This window comes from Eschrichtius robustus, chromosome 9 (assembly GCF_028021215.1).
Source record: "Eschrichtius robustus isolate mEscRob2 chromosome 9, mEscRob2.pri, whole genome shotgun sequence".
Taxonomy (NCBI): domain Eukaryota; kingdom Metazoa; phylum Chordata; class Mammalia; order Artiodactyla; family Eschrichtiidae; genus Eschrichtius; species Eschrichtius robustus.
The window spans coordinates 29,690,530-29,713,647 of NC_090832.1; the positions used below are offsets into that span (position 1 = coordinate 29,690,530).

The 23,118-nt window shown below is 39.9% G+C and overlaps 2 protein-coding genes across 2 annotated transcripts in view; one reads left to right on the forward strand and one right to left on the reverse strand.

Annotated features, from left to right (window-relative positions):
- The window catches only part of SLC2A12 (solute carrier family 2 member 12), a 76,473-nt gene extending 71,572 nt beyond the window's left edge, over positions 1–4,901 (forward strand). Inside the window, exon 4 of the mRNA XM_068551249.1 lies at positions 4,772–4,901. Within this exon, the coding sequence (XP_068407350.1) occupies positions 4,772–4,863 (92 nt within the window). The 3' untranslated portion in view covers positions 4,864–4,901. The remainder of the gene's footprint in view (positions 1–4,771) is intronic.
- The window catches only part of TBPL1 (TATA-box binding protein like 1), a 29,240-nt gene extending 12,339 nt beyond the window's left edge, over positions 1–16,901 (reverse strand). Inside the window, exon 1 of the mRNA XM_068551250.1 lies at positions 16,627–16,901. The gene's annotated coding sequence lies outside the window, so the exon portion shown is untranslated. The remainder of the gene's footprint in view (positions 1–16,626) is intronic.
- Between the last annotated feature and the right edge of the window lie 6,217 nt (positions 16,902–23,118).

The following is a 23,118-nucleotide window of genomic DNA, read 5'->3' on the forward strand; positions in this document are numbered from 1 at the left end:
AATAACATATTTCTAGCACTGTATTAAAATGCATTATTGAAGTTGAAACAGCTTCTTCCCTGCTCACTGACTTTTATGGACAAGTTAGATCCTCTTTCCAGGGGTATTCGAACTACAACCTTAAAGCATCACCTGGAAAACATCGCCACCTCCTGGTTTTTAAGACAAATTACATCCGAGGCTACTACATTCAAAATTTTCCACACCAGGAAAGACATTTTAAACTAAAAGGGCACAATAAACACTGTTATAAAAACAATGCAAAAATAACCCTAAAAATCTAACTAAAAGCCAAAAGAATAAAATAAACATGAGAATACAGAAAAGTAGATTCTAGCTACTTTTGAGTGTACTTAAGTTGCATCTGAGGATACTGTGGGTGTGGGTCCTCAAAGGTTTAACCACGGAACTACTGTCCATGATTTGAGAAATGGCAGAAGGAGGGAAAGACTGGATATAGTCCAACTGCAAACACAGTGTGAACCCAGGTGGTGTCCTAGAGATCATTCTTCTACAAATAAGATACGCCATCCAAACTAACCTCATATTCTTTATAAAGCCCCCAAAATAGCAGCTTAGGAAAGAGACATTTTGTGTTCCTGATCCCAACAGATTACTCAATCGTCTCTCAACACATGCCTATGACACTAAGATGGACAAAAGCCTTTTAGAAAGAGGGTCTTCTTTCATATCTGTTTAATAGTACAGCATAAACCTTACAAAAGGGTAGGGTGACTTAGTGTTTACATTTAGGTGTGTGATACTGGGTAAGTTACCTGACCTCTTTCTAAGTCTTAATTTTTTCTTCTGAAAATCAGTGATAACATCACTGCATCTCCCCGGGGGCTTTTAAGGATTAAATATGATTATTTATGTCAAGTACATAGCATACAGCATGTGTTCACTAAATGGTAGCTATAACTGTTTAATGGATTCACAGGTAGTAGAATATCACAACCAGACAGTATGATTTAGTGAATTGACACAAAACTTGAGAACAGCCACATTAACAGAAAAAAACAGAGATCATAAGAGGTTAGGCAGGGGTCAGGAAACTACAAGCAATGGGCCAGGGCCTGATTTGTTAAAAAAAAAAAAAAAAAAAAAGTCATACTGAAACATAGCCATGCTCATGTGTTTACATAATGACTCTGTGGCAGAGCTGATAGTTGTGACAAAAACCAAATGACCTATAAGCCTAAAATAGTTACTATCTGGTCCTTTAAGAAAAAGTTTGCAGATCCCTACACTAGCGCAATGGGGCAATAGCGATAAAATAAAATTTAATGCTAATAAATGTAAAGCTCACATTTTTATCTAGAGTCTGTCATACAGAGTAAAGTAAGTCAGAAAGAGAAAAACAAATATTGTATATTAACACATATATGTGGAATCTAGAAAAATGGTACAGATGAACGGATCTGCAGGGCAGGAATAGAAACGCAGGCATAGAGAACGGACGTGTGGGCACTGGGTGGGGGAAGGGGAGGGTGGGATGAACTGGAAGATTAGGTTTGACACAAATACACTACCATGTGTAAATAGCTAGCTAGTGGGAACCTGCTGTATAGCACAGGGAGCTCAGCTTGGTGCTCTGTGATGACCTAGATGGGTGGGATGGGGGGGGTGGGAGGGAGGTCCAAGAGGGAGGGGATATATGTAAACATATACCTGATCTACTTCATTGTACAGCAGAAACTAACACGACGTTGTAAAGCAATTATACTCCAATAAAAAAATAAAGTGAATAAAACATCTGTATATCATGGTCCTTGATTGGTTCCTGGTTTGAACAAAACAGTTGTAAGAGGAAATTTGAGTATGATAGATGACATTAGGGAATTACTGTTAATTTTGTTAGGTGAAATTATAGAGTGGTCATGTAGACAATTATGCTTATTTTTCAGACATGCATATTGAAATATTCACGGAGGAAATGCCATGTCTGTAATTTACTTTAAGATACAGGAATCTTCCACTGTCTGAACTCGGTAACAAATAGACTTGGATAAAGTTTCAGATGAGTCCCTCATTATCTGGAATCTTACCACAGGAACCAAACAAATTTGGACAATCTATTCTGAGGTACAGAATGAATCTGGATAGTAGGTATAATTTTAAGACAAAAAAGTACCATACTACTGCCTCATCTCTTACTAATGATTAAATCTAGGTGATAGGATATATGGGTATTCGTTACACTACTCTCCCTACATTTCTGTCTAAAAATTTCCATAATAATTTTTAAAAGCTGTTTAAAAAGAAAAAAAGAATTTCCTCACAATAGGTCACACTAAGACAACATGGATTTTAATTATATTACTTACAAAAAAAAGAAAAACTAGGTTAGAAAGGAGTATTCAGAGCAAAGGAATTACTAGCCTCTTTGCTACTATAACATCTAGAATATCCTGACCTTATCATTTAAAGAGGGCACTGATATCCAGATATCCAGAGGAAAGTAGGATGGCATGAGATATAAAAATAGTTGTATGAGGAAAGTCTCAGGACATTTAGCACAAGAAAGGAAAGATAGCAGTTGCTCTCAAATGTCTGAATAAAAAGGAAACTGAAAGATCCAAATAAAGTCACACGGAAGCAGGCCTCATAAAGCCACACCAAAAAGCAAATACCTGCAAAGCAGAAGCCTAAATGGAAGCTAAGTTTCCCAAAAAAGGGGAGGTAAGGGCAAAATACTTAATCAAGTTAGGAATGTTATAGAATGATTCCCTTATTAGGTGGAAGATGCCACTAGATGGTTTCTAAGATGCCATATAATTCTCAAATCCCAGGATTCCAACATCTAACATGAAGACATACTATAGACAAATTTAGGAATTACATACTAAATTTCAATTTTCATTCTAGAACTATTATGTTAGTTTAGTTAAATTAACATCCCAATTCTGAACTTACCACCCTCCCTTCAACAAGCATTAGTGTTCAAACGGGCAGTAAAGGGAGAAAGATGTACTGAGGGGCAATGGCAGAGGCAGATGACCAAATTGCAAATTCTTTGTTTGGCATGGTGACATCACATCATGAAGACATTTCTCTGCACGGCCCAACAGCTTATACTTTATACCAACAGCCCTTGGGGTTGGCATTTTTGTGTTCTAGTCACATGAATAAAGTTTTATTAACAGTATGCCTGGGCACAAAAACCCTTGTAAATTCCAAAGGAAAGGATTATGTAGTATACCACTCATATAAAACAGTTAAATGCTTAAATAAAAGCAAAAGTATTTGATGTACAAAACCATCACTGCATTCAGTTAAACAGAAAGTTAAACTATCTTCATTACATATGTCTCCACCTTCTATCTCTGACTTAATCTAAATACCAATTCTGAAGACTGGTAGCAAAATGGTTATTACAATTTTTAAAAATCTACATTGAGAATTACAAAGATACTGTTTTTATTTTATTTTTTATTTTACATTGTAGTTGATTTACAATGTTGTGTTAGTTTCAGGGGTACAGCAAAGTGATTTAGTTTGTTGTTTAGTTAGTTTAGTTTTTACGTAGATCTATTCTTTTTCAGATTCTTTTCCCGTATAGGTTATTACAGAGAAAGATACTGTTTTTTAAACAACTCTGAGGGTTGCCAGCAACTATCTATTTAAAAAATAGTAAAGAGGAGTATATTAATATGTTTTAATCAATGAAAATATTTGTAATGATGCCTAAAAGGTGGTGGAGGAAGATTTAAATGATGCTGATTTTCTGAAAATGACTGCTTAAAGAAAGATAAGTCAATGGTTTACACTGCCATGAAAAAGTTCCAGTATAAAAAAGTATTTTGCAGTTTAAGAATACAAAAATACTTACTCCATATTAATAATGCTTAAACAGTAGCCTGCTTAAGAATTTCACTATTTTAATATGTACTAATATGTATCTGTAAAGTAAGAAATCTTGGATGTCTAATGGATGCTATGTGACAGGGGGCTGACTCTGTTTCTCCCCTTATTTGCAAAATACAAACAACACTATTTACTCACCATATGATTGATCTGAGGGATTAATGAGCACCTCACAAATTATAATATGCTCTATTAAAGTGTTGTCACATTAGTCAATACTAACATTAATATTAATTTTAACTAATGTACTATTATAAGAGGAAAAAAGTATTTTACTGACTACAACTTGAAATCTGGCGATTCACACTCAAAGATGAGAAATCTGGCATACAGATTCCTTATTATGTAAAAGCAAAATTTATTTTGGATAGATTTCTTAGTATTTCAATTACACGGTCTTAATATATGATTTTAAAAGATGGCATGTCATTTTCTGATTACATAAGAAATACTTAAAGAAAAAAAAAGTCATCCATAATCCCACCACAGTGATAATTACTGTTGTTTTTCTATGCTCATATAGGTATATGAGCCTGCTAAATCCATATATTTATCTGTGTATATTAAACAAGATTGAGATCATATGCATACGGTGTTGTATCTAGTCAACAAAGGATTTTATAAAAATCTTTGACAACCCGAGATAAGAAAAATAGCAATATTGAATTAATTGATTTTCCTTGAATACTAATGAAGGTGAACTTTTCAAATATGAATACTTGTATTTATTCTATGTTAATTGCCTCATATCCTTTGTTCATTTTCCTTCTGAGATATCCTACTGATTTATAAAAAGCTCTTATATGTAAAGAAATATCAGCCTTTTGCTTGCTTATTCTATTCCTTCTGCTAAAAATGATCAATCCCGACTTCTATACCTAGCTCATTCCTACTTGTTCCATAGCTCAGCATCACCTTCATTCAATCAATTCTATAACAATGAAACGGAAATCTAAGCATCAGGCCCAGTCCCAGCGGATGGGGGTCCAGCAGTGACCAAGATCTGGCAGAGGGAACAGCTTGGTGTTCTCAGCTCTGAGGTGAGTGAGCAGTGTGAACTGTTCGGATGTGAAGAAGGGCCAGCCTGGCTAGAGTGGGAAGATGGAAAGTGGCATGAGACCAGGCTGGAGATGCAGGGAGGGGTTAAATTATGCCTTCTAGGCCAAGTTAAGGATTTTCATGTTTATCCCAAGATAATGGTGGGCTAAAGAGAAGCAAGAAATGACATAATGTATTTGCTTTTCATGAAAATCTATCACTGCCATTTCTGTAACAGGAGAATGGACTGCAAGGTTAGAACAGGCAGAAAACTCAGTTAGGGTCTAGTGCGGCAGTCCTGGTGAGAGAGGACAGTCGTGGGAGCAGGGTGGATGAAGACGGAAAGAAGTAGACTGAAGAGAGACATTTTTGGGAGGCAGAGTGAACAGAGCTTTGTGACTGATGTGGGAAAGAGGAAAAGGGAGATGGAGGATGACTCCAGGTTTGTGGCCTAAGGTACTATCTACTGGGACAGGAACACTGAAGGGAGAGCAGGTTTGCAAGGGGAGATGGGAAAAGGAGGAGGGGTAAGGATTCTGTTTTGGACATGTTGACTTAAAGGAACTTGTGAGACATCCAAGAGGAGATACAGACAATCAGATAAGAGCCGCTGCTCAGTGCAGGCCTAGGTCTAGACTGGAGGTGAAAACTTGGAAACCCTCATACAGAAGGTAATTAAAACCATGACGGGTAAAATAAGAAATCAAAGGAACTAAGACATCTGATCTCCAAGACTGAGCCAGAGCATCCATTACCATGATGAATGCTCCGAGTCTCATGACCACGCTGCTAATCGTACTACTACACAGCACTTTCCCACACTATGGTGAAATTTTGTATTTCTGTCTCCTTGGTAGACAATAAGCTCCTTGGACGTGTGATCAATTCTTACTTGTTTTTGTACCCAAGTCTTGGAATAGTTCCCAAGGCATGAGACACATTCAATAAAGTGTCTGTGAGAGGTTAACTGTTAGCTTGAGATTATTAAAAAGTAGCATCTCTACACATGCACACACAAACACAAGTTTTAAGAGTGCAGGCTCTGGAGCAGATTACTTGTGTTAAATCCAGACTCTACCACTTATCAGTCGTGTGACCTTGGGGAAGTTATTTAATGCCTTTGTGCCTCAATGTCCACATCTGTAAGATAAGGCAGATAACAGCACCTAGTGCCAAGTGCTGGCAAAGCTAAAATTTCATGCAGAGCATTTAGCATAGTACTTGTACACGGTAAGCATTCAAATTTAGCTATTCTTATTGTTACTATAATTATCTCCTTTCTTCATCTTCCACGGATAGAGAAATGTTCAAAAATGGAAAGGATTTCCAGTTATTCATTGTGGTTCTCCAGCTTTGGAACACAAAAACAGATCATGTTGCTTCAGGTCTAAAAGCAAGGGTAAAAATAAAGAATACAATTTTGATGTATCTGGTGAATGAAATCAGTATTTAAAAAACAACTAAATTTAACAGTGAGTTAAAACAACAACAACAATAACAAAACCGTTTCAAACCAAAACAAAAAGTAGTTGTTGATTGTGTGGGTTTTTTGGGGGTTGGGGAGTTGGGAGTCTGGAGGAGAAGGAGAGAGGAAGGGACGGGGAGAAGAGTCTGACCAAGTCTACTACAAATTACAAAACAGACATTTTGCCAACATTTACTTAGCTAGGTACCTGCAAAAACAGGAAAACTGAATATTAAATTGCAACGAAACTATTCATCATGTTCATTTCACTTAAAGTGTAAATTTATCATGTTCATTTTAAGTGTAAGGCCTCAGTTTTTCCCAGCAGGTCTTACATGCATCCCTATTTTCCCATATTATGAGCTATCATTTAAAAAACGAGGAAGTTTGTCTCTTTACAGAGAATCTTGATATTTGCCCTAAGTTACCCATAATAAGCAACTACAATTTGTGAGACTACTCTAGCCGTTAAGCTGATGCTAATAACACAACAGAATTTTTTAAAGATTATCATTTTCTTTGCAAGTAAAAATGTTAATTAATTAGATTGCTAAAAAACTGAATAAACCCTCTTTCAGCTTGTGGTTGGTGTCAAGGTTGGCATGCATAAAGTTCAATTTTTTCTGTAATCTGATTTTTATTTCAAAGGTATGAACGCAGGATTCAAACTTGAACTGCTGACAGCTCATCAAGAATTTAATCCAGAGAAAGCACTGCAAGTTGAAAACACAACAGGTGGAATTTCCTATTTTGACGGTTTCCTTTCAACTGCTTTTATAGGTTTACCCTTCATATAAAATGTCTGCTCTAATGGAGACAATCTGTTTAAGGTCTAGGTCATGTATGACTGCCATTTTTTAAAAAAAGGAAGGTAAGATTATGAAATTAGCTACTTGGAAAATAGTGTACAGAGTTCAAACTTTTCAGTTAAAAAATAGTTCTTACTATTTAGTAAAAAATGTAACATACTTAAATAAAAGCAAAAGGGACTGCAGAATGAATACTCTTTCCACATGTAAGCACCATTAAGAATTTCCTGTTTTACTCAGAAATGGGCAGATCTTTCACTGATTGAGGGCTGTATCACTCAAAAAAGATAAATATGTGTAGAACTTGGCTGAAGATCAGAAGAAAGCCATAACATTTTTTAAATTGGAAACTAAGGTCTGTGAGAAGGACTAAAGGGCACTGATTTAAACCTAGCACAACAGTAAACTGAGTAATTGATAATAACGTACAATTAAAGAAAGTATTCTAACACAGACGCATAAAAAGAGTGATAAGGAGGTTTTCTGATGGGAACATTGGTTCTTAACTTTTAAGAAAAAGCCAAAACAAAACAAACAAAATAAATGCTATAAAGAGGCACAAGCCCCAAAGATGTTGATTAACTAACCTCTGTAGGGCCCTGATTTTAAAAACATTTCCAAGTTGTTTCTAATGGGGCAGTCAGTTGAGAACCACTGGGCTGAAACGCCACAACAGGTCAACAAAATAATGGAATTTCCCTTTCAGCAGGTCCTTAAAATGGGTTATATTCTCATATCAGGACTGTTTATCATAGAGAACATCAAGACTTCTGCACTCTTTCCCATGCATTGTTTCCTTAACTTGGATTCATGCATTAAACTGTCACAATCTGCCTTCTGCCTCTGCATGGGATGAAATGTTACAAATGAACTGCTCATTGCTAAATCCAATGTCACAGTTGACACTCCCTCCTACTGGACCTCTCCAGAGCATAAAGCCCTGGGAACCCCTGATTCCCCCAATTCTTCCTCACCATCCCCTATCCTTGGCTTCTGAGGCACCTTTCCTAGGTTCTCCCCATCTCAAATACTGCTCTGTCTGCCTCTTATGTCATAAATTCTTCAGGGAAGTCCACAACAGTCCCTGAAGAGCTCAACAATTGGTTCCAGAGGTGCAAACCCCCTTGAAATCATATCCACACAAATTTGGATGTATATCTGAGGAGGCCATTATTTTCTTCATATTCTCAAATGAGTTTAAGATCCTTGAAGGTTATAAACAACTGCCTTAAATCCCTTTCTAATTTAAGCTTTCCAGGCTTCAACTGCTACCCATAAATTTATGGCTCTTACTTCAATCCTGACCTATCAGAGATCTGAATCCATATTCCTGTCTGTTAGGCATATTCATTAAGGTAAACCAACACATCCAAAACTAATAATTAATCCCCTCAGAAATACTTCCTGTCTCCAGATTCTTAATTTTAGTTAATGGAGCCACCACCCAACACTCCCAAACCTGAATCAGAAATTTCAGAAATCATCCTTCATTTCTTCTTTTTCTCCTACACCCAGTTAACTTCTCATCTAGCTTCTTTTCTGCATCCCAAGCATCAGTGTTTTATGTTAGGCTTTCATGTGCCATTAAGGCTACAGCCTTCTAGTGGAATTCTCTGCTTGCAGTCTCCACAATTTAGTCCATCTACCAAATAAGCTACCAGAATTGTCTTCCTAATTGTGCCACACCCCTGCTTAAATAAATATCTCTTGGCTCTCTTACATAGACAGCTTGGAATGCAGTGAGTTTCATGTATCCAAATTACCTTTTATAACCTAATCTTCCACTTCCAACACACCTTAACTGTTTCAAAACTTTTTACCACTCCTCTTGCAACAGCAAACCCTTTCCTGGTTTTATATCTGCCTAGGATGCCCCTTCCCCACTCCTTCAACTGACAAACTCTTACTCACAATTGTATTCATTAGCATGCAACTGATGTGAACCAAGCACTACGGCTAGACACTGGGAATACAGCTCAGAACAAAACAGTCAGGTAAGAAACCCTCATGGCAGTTGTATTCCAGTGGAAGAAACAGACAATGAAAAGACAAGCCATGAAAATAATTAGAGAATGTGATCTACGTTACAAAGAGAAACTCTAGAGTGATCCAGGAAGGTCCCTTAACTTCCTCAGAGATGAGAAATTATTCTTAAAATGAGATCTTGAAGGATAAGGAGGAGCCAGCCATATGAAACACTGACAGAAGAGATCCCAAGCCGAGGGCACAGCAAATGTAAAGGTACTGACTGTATTATAACTGTCTACTCTACTAGACTGTAGGCACCATGCTCCTTAACGAGAACGGTTTAATATAAATGTGTGTCTTTAGAATGTGGCTTAGTGGCTGGCACTTGGTCATCAACTCAATAGACCGGTTTTAGTTCAGACCCCCAAGTCCTAAAGGGCAACTGTGTTCCTGGAGTTTTCACAAATACAGAAATATAATACAGTTCTGATGTAAGGAAAGAATAATTTTGGTTAAAACACACATACAGACCCTTAGCACTTTTGGTATATATTCTCTTTCCCCTTTCCTAAACTACACTCTCCATTTCAGCCCCAAGGGTCCTAACTCATCCATATCCTAAGTTTATTCCATGAAAGCTGGTTATAGACTAGCTACCCTGTCAGTTACCTTCAGCATAACAACCATCCTTTAAACAGGGTGTGATAATAAAGCCATTATTCCTCTCTTTACAAAGTGAGAGGATACAATACAAACTAAGTTAAGAATATAGTTTCCGACATCTGAAACTCTTCTAATTTAACAGGCCCTAAACAAAAAGCCTACAAAGAGTAACTTAAAAGGTACACATTCTTAATGTACAGACAAATTAAACTATCACCCAAGTAGGTTTACACTATGCATTGAAGCAGAATTTTCAAGATTACTGGCCAGCCAAAGGTTTTTTCTAAAGATTTATATTAGCAATATGCTGCTGAGATAATGAAAAAAGTATTATTCATAGAGCTTTTTATCAGTTGTGAACTGATGAGCCACATCACACCCCTTACCTCAGGTCCTCCCCCACGAACAACAAATAAGAGGAGAGAACTGAGTTAAGATATCTGGTGGACCTTTGAGATGAGCACACCAGGCTGGTGTTGAGGAAGATCTAATGAACTGGCGACTGTGCCTTCAACATGGCTGTGGCTCCTACCACCACCCTAACCTGCCACGTCCTGGGATGCGGTCAACCCATGAGCAGTTAACGGCTGCTCATTAGAACCTCACTAGGTTGCACATGCATACAAGAAACTGGAGATACCCAAGAGGTTCACTGCAGCCATAAGCAGGTGAAAGATAAAAGGTTTTGTGGTTCAACAAAAGTATCTGGCAAATTAAAAAGAATGGAGAGGTTCTTGTTCCACATAAGCTGCAGGTTCATCGTGAATCTGAACAGAGGTTCAAACAATGATAGGGTCTATAAGTGTTGGCCATACTCATAAACCAAATGCCCATCTTCAGATTCGCACTTTTGGGTTACACACTGGTTTTATTATCTTCATATCTGAAAGATGGCAACACCTGTCCCTGAAAAAGGGTGGTGTTAAGAATACCAGGGAAACATTAACATGTGTTAGACAGAATAAAACACCCAGGTTTTATTCTGGGCAACAGTATTGACACTTTGGAGACCTGCTGTCTTAAAAATCTCCCAATACAGTCCTCAGAATATCTAAAATTAAAGGATATATACATGTGCGAGTATATATATGAAACAGCCATGATCATTTCCTTGCTTATCTCAGTATTTTTTTAGACCCAGAATCCATGATGGCTATAGGAATTATGTTAACAATATTATATCAATACCTCATCTATTCTGGCCAATGTAATTATTAGTACTCAATGAAATCAACAGTATCAACTAAATGTCACTCTCTTCAGTCAGGAAAACAGAAGTCATGCCTCTAAATACAAGCATATTTGCCAATCTTCTTGGTGGGGTGGTTATAAAAACCAACTAAAACAAAAACTGCACAATATAGAAGAAAGAATTATAAAACTTTACCCCTGTATATTTAAAGCAAAACATACTTTTAATAATGTTTTATATAAACTTCTATATGTTTTATAAAAAATATTATTTCAACTAAAAACCAAGACTTACATATTAGCCAAAATAGGAAAGAACAGTTTGTGATACATTGTACTTAAGAGAAATATTTATTTTCTAGTCAACAGTTTCAAAGGTCCATAAAACTAAACTAAAACATTTGGATTTAACATTAAAAAGTTAGCCATTTCAATAGCAGCCTAATAAACAAAGCTATAATGATCAGGGTATCCCCTACTAGGCAGCCTCAGTGTTTGGTGTCAGCCTTACCATAAACAAATAATCTTGCAATCGTATGCAGTCATTCCTGAGCCACTTGGAATTATTGGAGCACAGCAGTAGTTTCAGCTACCTCTAAAATTACAAGAAAGCTACTATGTAGAGCACATTTATAGTGACACAGAAAACCCAAGTGATAATGACACCAATAAGTTTCAAGTTTACCACCACCTAAGGCTATACAAGTAAAAAACAGTGTCTTCTAAAAAAGGACTAATTCTGCTAAATGAAACCACTGCGGTCTATTCCTTTTATTCAGAAGTACCACACAACTAAACAAGCAGTCAAGTCCACAGGGAAATAGCATTTCAATAACTGCAACATGGTGCCAAACCGGGCTTTGTTGGCCTTCCTTTTCCAAGAAACAGAGATGTCTCTTTTTACTGAATCCATCTGCCATAAGTGATAACCAGATGTCTGTGTGATGATTCAAAATTAAAACAAAAGTGCTTCCCCCCCTCCCAAGACCTAACAGCAGAGATGAGTCCAATAGCCAGCATCACAAAGAATTTCACTGTTTTAATAGCCTCCAAAGGAAAGAAACAAAGCGTCTGAGCGGTCTAAGTCAAGCACCAGCTAGTATTTTTTCAGCTAACTCTGCAGAACAGTGTGCTAAGTGCTTTACACTTACTTCTCACAGCAACCCTATGAGGTAGTACTTATATGAACCCCATTTTGAAGATGAGGAAACTGGGGAACGAAGGCAGTGAAAAAACTTGCTCAAGGTCACACCACTAACAAGCAGCATCGCCACCACGCTGAACACAGGCAGCCTGTCTCCAGAGTCCATACTCTCAAGCGCTATACTAACCCTAATCCCAAGAAAGCGCGACTGATTTTGATCAAAACTGGTTTTACAATTAAAATACTTGTAATTTATCAGAAGGAAAAAGGTTAATGCCTGATTCTCTGGAACCACTTAGTAATAAAAACAAATTCTGACTTCTTTTAAAATGTTGTGAGTTCTCACCTAGTGAGTTAAAAAACAAAAACGTATCATGGATCAAGGTCTATGGACAGAAGTCTATGATGGGAGACACAATTATAGTACCAAGAGTCATCCACACATGTCCTGAGAAAACTGTCCTTCAGATGCAATCTGATTTTCAGTATTCTTTCTTGATGGATGAATACTGCATGGTCAAAACCGCCAGCCAAAGTTTTGTGCTGCATTTTTTTGGTGAAATTTTAAACAGCTTCATTATGGACTCCCACATGAAGCCTGATTTGAACTGTCCCAGAATTCACCTTGTGTTTTTTTAGCATTTAATGGGATCCCCAGCAGCACACCTCCCATTACAAAACAAGCCACTTAAACCAAATTGTGAATTCTGTCACCCTTTAGTCACAAGATAAGACCAGATAAGTACAGCTTCTGATATGACCTGATTCCTTTCCACTAATGACATACTTCTGGAATCTTGCTTTTTCACAACTGTACAAACACATACACTCCATTTTTCTTCTAAATAAACTGTGTCACAATACAAAAATCAAATTTGTCTACGTGGCCTGGAAAGACCTCAGATAAATATATTCTTTCCCCCTTCTGAAATTACCCAAAGTGGCAGTCATGTAACAAGAGCAAATACTGTATCAACTCAAGGCAGTAAACAATTATTTTTATTATCTGAATTGGTTAAAAAAAAAAAGCCCTCATCATGTTTGAGAAATTTTGCTGTTTAGAATTTGCAGCCAGTATAAAAAGTTAATTTTAGGCATCAGGAATTAGATTCCTAATTAGATTAGATGCCTAAAGGTTCCCCTCATCCACTAGATAAGTCCCTGAAGTGAAAGAAATAAAATATATATACATCCTTTTATTAATATGTTAATCTTCAAAATACACACATATGCAACGTGAACATACAACATGATGGCGACTTAACAGTCCTGACCCCCAAGAAACTTCTAATTTAGCAGGCATGATGAAATCCATACACCAGTAACTACAGCACCAGGCAGTATGTAATAAAGGATTTAAAATTCCAATTTATGTTTGTCATGTTTTAGTATCTATGCATGTCATTTCTCTGCTATCTGCAAGTGCACAAAAAGCACCTGAAGAGAAACACTTTCATCCAGCTTTGTACACCTGCCGTGGCATCAGACATATTAAAGGTACAACAAACATGAGTGTAAATTTCAGGAAATCTTTATTTATTAATTCAAATGTCACAATACAGCTAAATTTTCAAAGCACTACAGGTTTTGAGCCATTGTGGAAACATTCTACTATCAATTCTACAATCAATGTACACTTTATTTTTCATAGCAATAATAATTCATCACATGGTCTATGATGCAACAGAAAGAAATCAATCACCAGGTAATTAAGGGCCTCCTCACCTAAAAACAGCACTAATACCCACTCAACTAGATTATACAATATTTGCTGATTTTTAAATACTGTGCCACACCCGTGCTAAGAAAGAACACTCTCCAAAAATATTCAGCTGTAGATTTTGCATGTATTCATTCTACTTTGCAGCAAACTGCACATTCTATATATGTATACATCCACAAAAATTTCGACATGACAATTTTCCACATGAAACAAAATTGTGGGACTCACTTAAATTGTTCCCTCTAATTTGGCAAAGTGTAATTTCAGTCAAGTATTCAGATACAAAATGATCAGAAAAGATGGATGTTAAGAAAAGGTTTTTAGAGTACAAATTATGAAAATCTAAGGTTCAATTAAAAACACACAGCAGGCTCTACAATACTTTTATTTTTAAAAAAGTGACTACATCTCCAATTACAGTGTTACCACTTCGACTTCTGAAACACCTTTTATTCCTAAACGTTCAAATATTTTCACGTGCCTTATTTCAATACAGTCTTGATTCTTGGTTTAAGGCTCTTACCTTTGTATTCAGAATAAATACAGAGCATCTGACATGATCACTCCATTTTCCATATAAGGGGAGGGATACAGAAGGAAAATGCAACAAAGTAACATTAATGAAAAGGATATACAGGCCAAGGACATATGTTGAAAATTCCGTAAGAAACAGAAATAATACAAATAGCATAAAAAATCACTTTTGATTGGGATGTGGTTAAGTAAGGAGAGGAACTAAGACAACACAAAACGTTGGGAGTGTTGGAGCAGAGAGCAGGGAAAGCAGGGATTGTTAATAAAGGTGGAAGTTCGGGGCTTAAATCCTTTCCCCCCTCAAACACAGAAGGGGTAAGGGATAGAGGCAACAGCAAATAAAATCTAAATGAAGTGAGTGGGATGGCAGCCCTGAGACCGAGGGAACTCACTAAGTCTCATACACACTGAGAAAATCCTGGGACTCAACATCCAATAGCCTCAAGTGTGGTCACCCCCCAGAACAACGTTCACAGAAGTACAGCTACATGAAGAGATTAAGAAAAAGTCCTTGATTCACTAACCTAAAGATGACAATATTAGGTTTTTCTTCTTAAGAGGTTTAAAATGCAATTTTAAGTTTCCCAATGTTTATACTTCCCATCTTTGTCAAAGGAAACTGCCCACCTCTTTGCACATATATGAAATTCCTTAACAAGAGATGTTGCACCTCAATTCCATGAAAATGCCGAAGTCAAAAACTCTGTTCTGGCATCAACCAATCAAGAGCACAGAGCAGCAGATCATTACAGTTCCTGAGACTGATTCCGAGGGCAGAGTATGAAAAAAGCGGGCTGGGGGACAAGGATGAAACCTATTTGCTTAAGACAAGCCAGACTTAGCGAAAAAGGTAAGGAACAAATAGAAACTGTGGTTGACATCATTGCTTCTGTTATTTATCAATTTTGTTTTCATCTTTAATCTTCAACTTTATATAAAGAGCTTTGTTCCCACTGGACACAAAAATAGTATTACTGTAGTATGCATACATGGCCGTTTCAGCACGCCACAGGAAAACCTCATTTACTGACCTAGAATGGTTTTGGAAAGCATAAAACCATTAAATAGTTAGAGACGTAAGGCTTAAAGAGATAGCATAAACTGGCATTTAACATATCAACTGCGAATAATTCTTTAAACCACACAGTGATAAAAATCCTTTCTCGATTTGAATGAACTGCCATTTTCTCAAACTTTCCAAGAGACTGCAGATTGTGCTAGAATAGCTGAACCTTCTCATATGTCTCTTTCCCAGTTTCCCCAAGGAATCTGTTATTATTTCTTCACACAATAATCACACCAAGCTTGTTTCGGTTTCTTTCCTTGAGCCAGTTTTAAGGCACTGTTCTTAACCCTAAACACACAAGCCTAACGCTGGTTAACTGCCAGTGTCGCTCTGGAACTGCAGGTGACAGATGCAGTCAGAGAGCTCACAGATGTGGATTGGCTGCAGTCTGAATCCTATCGCAATGAGCACACTGACACAGCCCGCAGATGCACATCTCGGCAGAAGGAGAGAGTTTAAAAACCGTCATTCCCAATTAAATGTACTTTTAGAGCTTCTACTGGATATCACTAAGCGCTTATCCCGACTCTCAACCCTGCTTAGCCCTACCTACTATCCATTTTATCTTCCTCAGTTCCAGATCCTTCTTCATCAAGTCTAATTTCGGTTAATCCTACTACTAATAATAACATAAAGCGAGGCTGTTGGCATTGCCAGAACCAGGAACCGACGAAGGTGCTATTTGGGAGCCGGCCCGCCGCGGCAAAGGCCGTTGGAAGTTTTCTGGGAAGCAACGGACCCGCTAGCATCTTTGCACGATTTCTCTTCCCCTGGGGGAGGGCTCCACAGAGACGGATGGGGAATCTCCCTTCTCCTGTCTTTCCCAGTGGTGGCTAACAGGAAAAATAAAATACCTCTTTTCTTATCCTACACCTCGCTGGGTAACGCTCCCAGGCAGTGACGCCCCGCTCCCAACCCGTTATCCCTGATGAGACCCCCAAATATCACCCTGTCCTCCTAAGAACTGGACCCTCCCTCGGCCCCCGGACCAATTTCCTACATCTGAGCACCTCTCCCTCAGGCATCCGCCCGCACACACCCGAACCACAGCACGGCCCCGGCTCCGCACACGCAGCCCCGCGCCAAGTCGCCCCGCACCCGGCACTCAGGCAGCCCGGTCGCCCGCGCTCACCCCCCCAGGGTCGCCGACGGGGTTACCGTGGGAAGAGCGGGCGGCGGCAGAGGACGCGGCGGCAGCGCTGCTGCCGGTTGCGGCGGACGCGAAGGATAAGCTGGAGGACAAGGATAATGATGAGGCGGGCGCGCTCCCCAGTCTCCATGGAACTCCCGCCCCGGCCCGTTGCTAGGAGCCCCCGAGGCTCGGGCTCCGTCTTTCGTGCTTTGTTGTTCCGGGTACAGGGCAGCCGCTGCTTCCCCGCGACAATAAATAGACGAGACGCGGGGGAGCACAGAGACAGCGCGCGGAGGCTAGAGCGCCGCCGGACAGGACGCTCCTGGGTTCCTCGCTAGCCAATCACTTCCGGCTCTCACTGCTCCCGTCACTTTCCCCCGCCCCTTCCTCCGTTTTCCTTTCCGCCTTCCTGGTGCCCCGGTCCGGCCCGGCCTGCTGGAGAGCTTGTCGAGGTGGGGCTGGTGGGTGTGGAGTAGGCTAGACTTTTGCTTCAGAACCGCTTGAAAAGATTTCGAGAAAACTATGTATCCCTTGTACATCTTTAGCTGGTAGCTAAACATGAGCACGTAATTTCTGGCGTACAGTATAATATAAACGAATTTTGGGGTTTTTTGTTTGCTTTTTGCCAAAACCTTGGAACTTTCGTTAGCTCATTCAATTTATAGAAAAGGTCCAAAATTCAACATAATTAGCGAAGCTAGCCCTTGAGAACTAATTTTTTTTTTTTTTTTCTAATTCTAACGAAGACATTTTCTGTGAAAAAGTCCTACTTCGCTTTTTCGGGTTAATTAACGACTTCGCGATCAAACTCTCATGAATGAATTCTAATCCTAGCCCTAAAATAGAGCGATAGAATATGAAAGATGAAAGAATGGATACACGGGTAAATTGATAGATTAGATAGATAGATAGATAGATAGATAGATAGATAGATAGATAGATAGATAGATAACGCAGGGAGTTTAGGTCAAGCTTCTGTCTCCTGTCCCTTCGATATTCCTTACTCAGCTTGGGTTTGCAATCAGGATTCTGCCTTGGGAGCCGGGAGGCACTTCCGAGGCTTCTAAGCCGCGTAGCCGGATCCAAGAAGGACGGGAGGTGGGAGAGGGCGGCTGCAGGCTGGGACTGGGGCACTGGGCAGGAGCAGCGGCGGCTCGGCTCACGTGGAAGCTGGGCGCTTGGGACTGAGACCCTTCCTCGGCTGTGCTCCCAAGTAGCCGTGAACTGACCCGGGAGACTCCCAGGAGTGCACATTCGCCAGTTTGAACGGCTGCGCTGGGGTCCTCGGGGACCCTCGCGGCGTGACTTGAAAGGCGCTGCCTGAGGGAGCGAGACCCGAGTAACGGCCCTGGGAGCTCCAGGCAGCGCGGGACCCCGCGGCGCCCCCAGAGCCCCACTCCCAGGCCGGCGCAGGCCTCTGCTCCAGGGCTGGGCTGCAGTCAGAAGCCTCTGGCCCTGGATGAGGCCAGTGGTCAGCTCTAATTTAATAAAAGGCCATGAGGCGGGCTCATGAGTACCTGGCCTCTGATTGGTGTGAATCCTGCATGAAAAATGATAACACCACAGTCCTTTTGAAAAGACTTGGGCTGACTTCTGGGGGATTTGGGAGTAGACAACCATTTGAGTGTTTCACTACTTATGGGGTCTTCAAGGATGCCTCTAGATCTTTTGCTTCCCACTCTGACTGTTCAGTAAAATATCTGACATTTAAAAAGCACTATAGAATTATGGAACTTCCATTTTGTTTCATTTTCTTTACTAATTTATTTTTTGAATAATATTCAATAATTATAGCTTGTTTTATGATTATTTAATGAAGAAAATGAACAAGAATATGTGTGATGAAGAAAATGAACAAGAGGCTGGGTTAGAGAGTAATGTCTGCGGGGTAATGGGGAGATGACTTTCAGGAGGTAACATTTTAACTATTATCTGAAAGGGATGGGAGTGGAAGGGATGCACATAGTGTTCCAGGCGGAGGGAACAGTATGGGCTAGAATTTGCTGTGCTGGAGTATTTGAGTGGATGGGGCATCATGATCAGAGCAAGGGGTAGAGGATATGAGATGAAGTTGGAGAGAAACTAAGGCCTTGAAACTTCAGTGCCTTGCAGACCATGCAGAAGGGAGTTTAGATTTTCTTTCAAGTGCTAGTAGAAGTGAAGGGGTTTAAGCTGTAGAGTGGCAAGGGCTGATTTACCAAGGAAGTGGCAGGGGAAGGACTCTATCCCAATGATTACTGCCACTGCTGAAAAGTCAGCTTTACAGCAATGGTGACTAAGGTCTTTATGAGGCACCCTCCTTGCAGGAGGCCAGCAATATACCTGGTATCAAGCATGTCAATTGCTTTGGACCCCCTTTTGTCACAGATCAGTCAACAATCTGTCTCATTACAGTATTTCCTTATTCTGGAATTGGGTTTGATTTTACTGCAGGCACCATTCTCCATAGACTCATTGAACGCTTAGCTCAAACACCATTCCTCTGACCAAGGAATTCATTTCAAGATGAAAGAAGTAAGACAATGAGATAAAGCCCATGGGCTTCACTGGTCTTATAATGTGCTCCATTATTCAAGATCCAGGTAAGATTATAATATTATTCATTATTCAGGTGCCAGGTAAGGTTAGAATATACAGCATATGTTCTGAACCAAGCCTCTCGATTAATACAGAAATTGATATCTAGGCTGGGAAAACAGTAAACCTTATCAGTTAGATATGTGCTACTTAAAATGTGATTTATAGACAAAAGCCAGTTTGTAAACTACTGATCAACAATAAAATAGGTATAGAAATCAAGACGAGCATTTTGAAACTTTCAATAATCTGACATTACTGTGACATCTAAGCATGCAGTTTTGTATTTATGAAAACACTTGTCTGTGTTGGGTTGGTAAATAAAAACAAACAAACCAAAACACTGATCCTTCACCACAGTTATACCCACTAAGGCTCCAGCTTTATGAACTTGGTTAAGAAAAAATCAGGTTATTGGAATATGTTGGCTACTGCTTGTCTCCCTTAGTGCTTTGAGAGAGACAAACTATGGTTCAGCACAGCCTTTCTGAGGAGACAGGCCATAGTGGGGTGGTACTTAAACAGCATTGTTAAGAGGAGTCCTTTCTGCCAGTGATTTAGTTATCCTATCCTGGTAGGGATCAGATAATATCTACTCTGCCAATTGAAACAACAAAATTTTCTGCCCCACATAAAGTTAACATACTAACTAGGAATGCAGAGTCCCAGCAGAACAGTGGAGTTGGGGATGCTCATTTCTCAGGATTCTACTCGAATATCTCCTGCTGTACACTCTGTACACCAATTGAAAAAGTAATTCCTCCCATTATGCCAGTTGAGTAGTGTGCAACTTATAGGACAGAGTGTGATACTGTAACCTGGCTTTATGACCCCAGCTGTTCCCTCCCTCTGTGCTCAGATAACGTAGTGTCTATGGCAAAGACAGTGAACTAAGATCTAGGGAGAATGATAGAGAGGCCAGGCCAGTTTCCAAGGGATAGAAGCAGGAAGGGCAGAGTCCATATTCAAAGCTTATGTCTCAGTGAGATTTCTGTTAACAAGCTAATGGATTTCCCCCAAATGACACTGTTTGAAGGTATAGCCAGAAAATCCTCAGCCTGGCAGAAGGCATCTCCTGGTATGCTGTCTCAAAGACAATGTCCCAGTCTCTGTCTCTGTAGAAAGATGAATTCACTTGCTGGGGCAGTCCCAGGAGATTCCTTCTCACTATTCCTCTAAGGCAGGGTCTTTCAGGATAATAGATAAAGGAAATCTTGGCGCTTTGATTGGCTCACCAGATATCTCAGTTCTCTGCTGGAGAAGAGCGGTGCTTCTCACCCTTGTTACTCTTGTCCAACAGGATACGGTGTAATCTCACAGCCATCACATACTGCGTCTCCTTTTCGCCCTTTCTCATTAGTTTTTGTTATCCCATCCCCTACCTCCTTTATTGTATATTTGTACATTGGGGAAAATTGTATTATTCATCCTTTAGCTACATCTGGACCTGATCAAGATCGACTACACCCAAAGACCCTGAATTTGGGCTGGGTCTGACTTTGAGTTTTCTCCTCCCACTGGGTAGGGAGTGAGTACATTGTCAATTGTATATAGATCATTGCTTTATGTTAAGAGAAACTATAGCTATGGAGAAATCAGTGTGTGTACGTGTGTGTGTGTTTATGTGTGTGTGTGTGTGTGTGTGTGTGTGTGTGTGTGTGTATACACCGAGCAGCCAAGGGTGATGTGAAGGGAACATTTATTGTTTTGTCAACCCAGAACTCCCCTCTTCTTTTGGGAAGAGTACTCTTCCCTCCTATTTGGGGCAACTACTTCTAGTCTTTATCTACCTCCAGTCTAATATGGGTCCAAATGGGACGTGCAGTAGCCACAGTGATCGACAGAGCAGTGGGTTTCTGAGCTGAGCTAAGGCAACTCTATAGTATCTGTACTGTAATTGAGTTATGGCTCTTCGTTCCAAATTCAGTCTTTGTGCCTGTTCTGTGAAGGTAGATCTTGACCCATTAAATATTCTTCTTTTGTTAGCTATCACGGTGTTACACTTTGTCAGTAGAAAAAGTGCTGGAGCAACACTGAAGGAGGGGAAGGTTTTGCCTCCTGGTTCCAGTGTGCTTCCCTGCCAGGCGCCTGAAGCATGGAAGGTTTTTCTAGAATCCACCTCCTGCAGCACAGGTGGCTTCCCCAGCCCCACTCAGGGGTCTGAAGGACAGTCAGTGGTGAAGGAAAATCTTCTAAGTGGGCATAATTCAAATAGTATATTTGTTTATTCACCATGTCTGGAGTGAGGGATGACCAGAGTGGGCAGTTGCTAATGGTTTTTCTAGATGGAATGGGATTGGAAGATGGGAGATGAGGAAGTATGGGGAAGAGGTATATGAATGGATTTCTCTGAATGGGCACAGACTGTGAAGATATTTGTGTCCTATCTGAATGCACATTAAAGGTACCCACCGTAGGGGAGACTTAATCATCAGGTGGATAAAATGGCACACTCTGTGGATGTCAGCCAGCCTCTTTGCCTAGCCACCTAGCCAGTGCTTGCTCAATGGGCTCATGAACAAAGTGGCCATAGTTGTAGGGATGCAGGCTGTGCATGTGCTCGGCAACCTGGATTTTCCAACACTAAGGCTCACCTAGCTGACGCTACTGCCAAGCGCCTCATTTGTCAAAAGCAGAAAACAACACTGAGTCCCTGATACGGCCCCAGTCCCCAGGGTGATGAACCAGCCATCTGGCAGGTTGATTACATTGGACCTCTTCCATCACTGAAGGAGCAAAGATTCATCCCCATTGGAATAATTACATGTTCTAGAAATGGATTGGCCTTGACTGCTCATAATGTTTCTGCCAACACCACTGTCTGCGAACTCACAAAATGGTTTATCTACCACCGGTACATTACACACAACACTGCATCTGATCAGGGTGCTCGTTTTACAGCAAAGGAAGTGTAGCAGTGGGTCCATGTCTATGGAATTAACTGATGTTACTACATACACCATCACTTGGAAGCAGCTGGCTTAACTGAAAAGCGAAATGACTTACTGACGACACTGTTATGATCCAGTTGGGAGGCAACACTCTGGAGAAATGGGATTCTGTTTTACCGGGTATGTTTTGAATCAGAGACCATTATATGGTACTCTCCCTCCTACAGTCAGAATACATTTGAATCAAGGTATGGCAGTGGGAGTGTCTCTTTTCACTCTGCGGATTTTTCTTCCCTTACCTAAAAACTTTGACTGCTGCTGGTGTGGAGATCTTAGTCCCCAAGGGGAGAGTATTTCCTTCAGGAGATGCAATGGTTCCACTAAATTGGAAGATGAGGCTATCAGCTGGTCATTTGGGGTTCCTTATACCACTGAAACAAAAAGCAAAAACGGGGTAATCTACTGGCTGGAGTGATTGATCCTGATTACCAAGGGGAAATTGGCTTGCTTATTCTACACAATGGAGGCAAGGAGGACAGCCTGGAACCCAAAAGATTTTCTGGGCATTGTGTTAGTACTTGCATGTCTAGTATTAAGAATAATGAAAAATTAAAGCAACCAAAAATAAAAAGTAGGGTTCTTGAGGACTCAGAGCCTTTGAAAATAAAGATCTGGGTCATTTCACCAAGTAAAGAATCCCAACCAGTTGAGGTTCTGACTGAGGGCAGGGGAAATACAGAATGGTTAGAGGAAAATGGAAGCCATAGATATGAATTATGATTTTGTGAACAATTACAGAAACAGGGACTGCAGTATCTTTGTATATTATCTATTGACTTGTTATATCCATGTGTTTATTTGTATTTACTAATCATTTTCTTCCTTTCTCTCCTTCCCATTTTTATTTTATATTGAAGTTGTCAAAGTTGTATTCGTTTCCTAGGGCTGCTATCACAAAGTACCACAAACTTGCTGGCTTAAAACAACAGAAATTTATTCTCTCACAATTCTGGAAGACAGAATTTTGAGATCAAGGTATCGGCAGGGTTG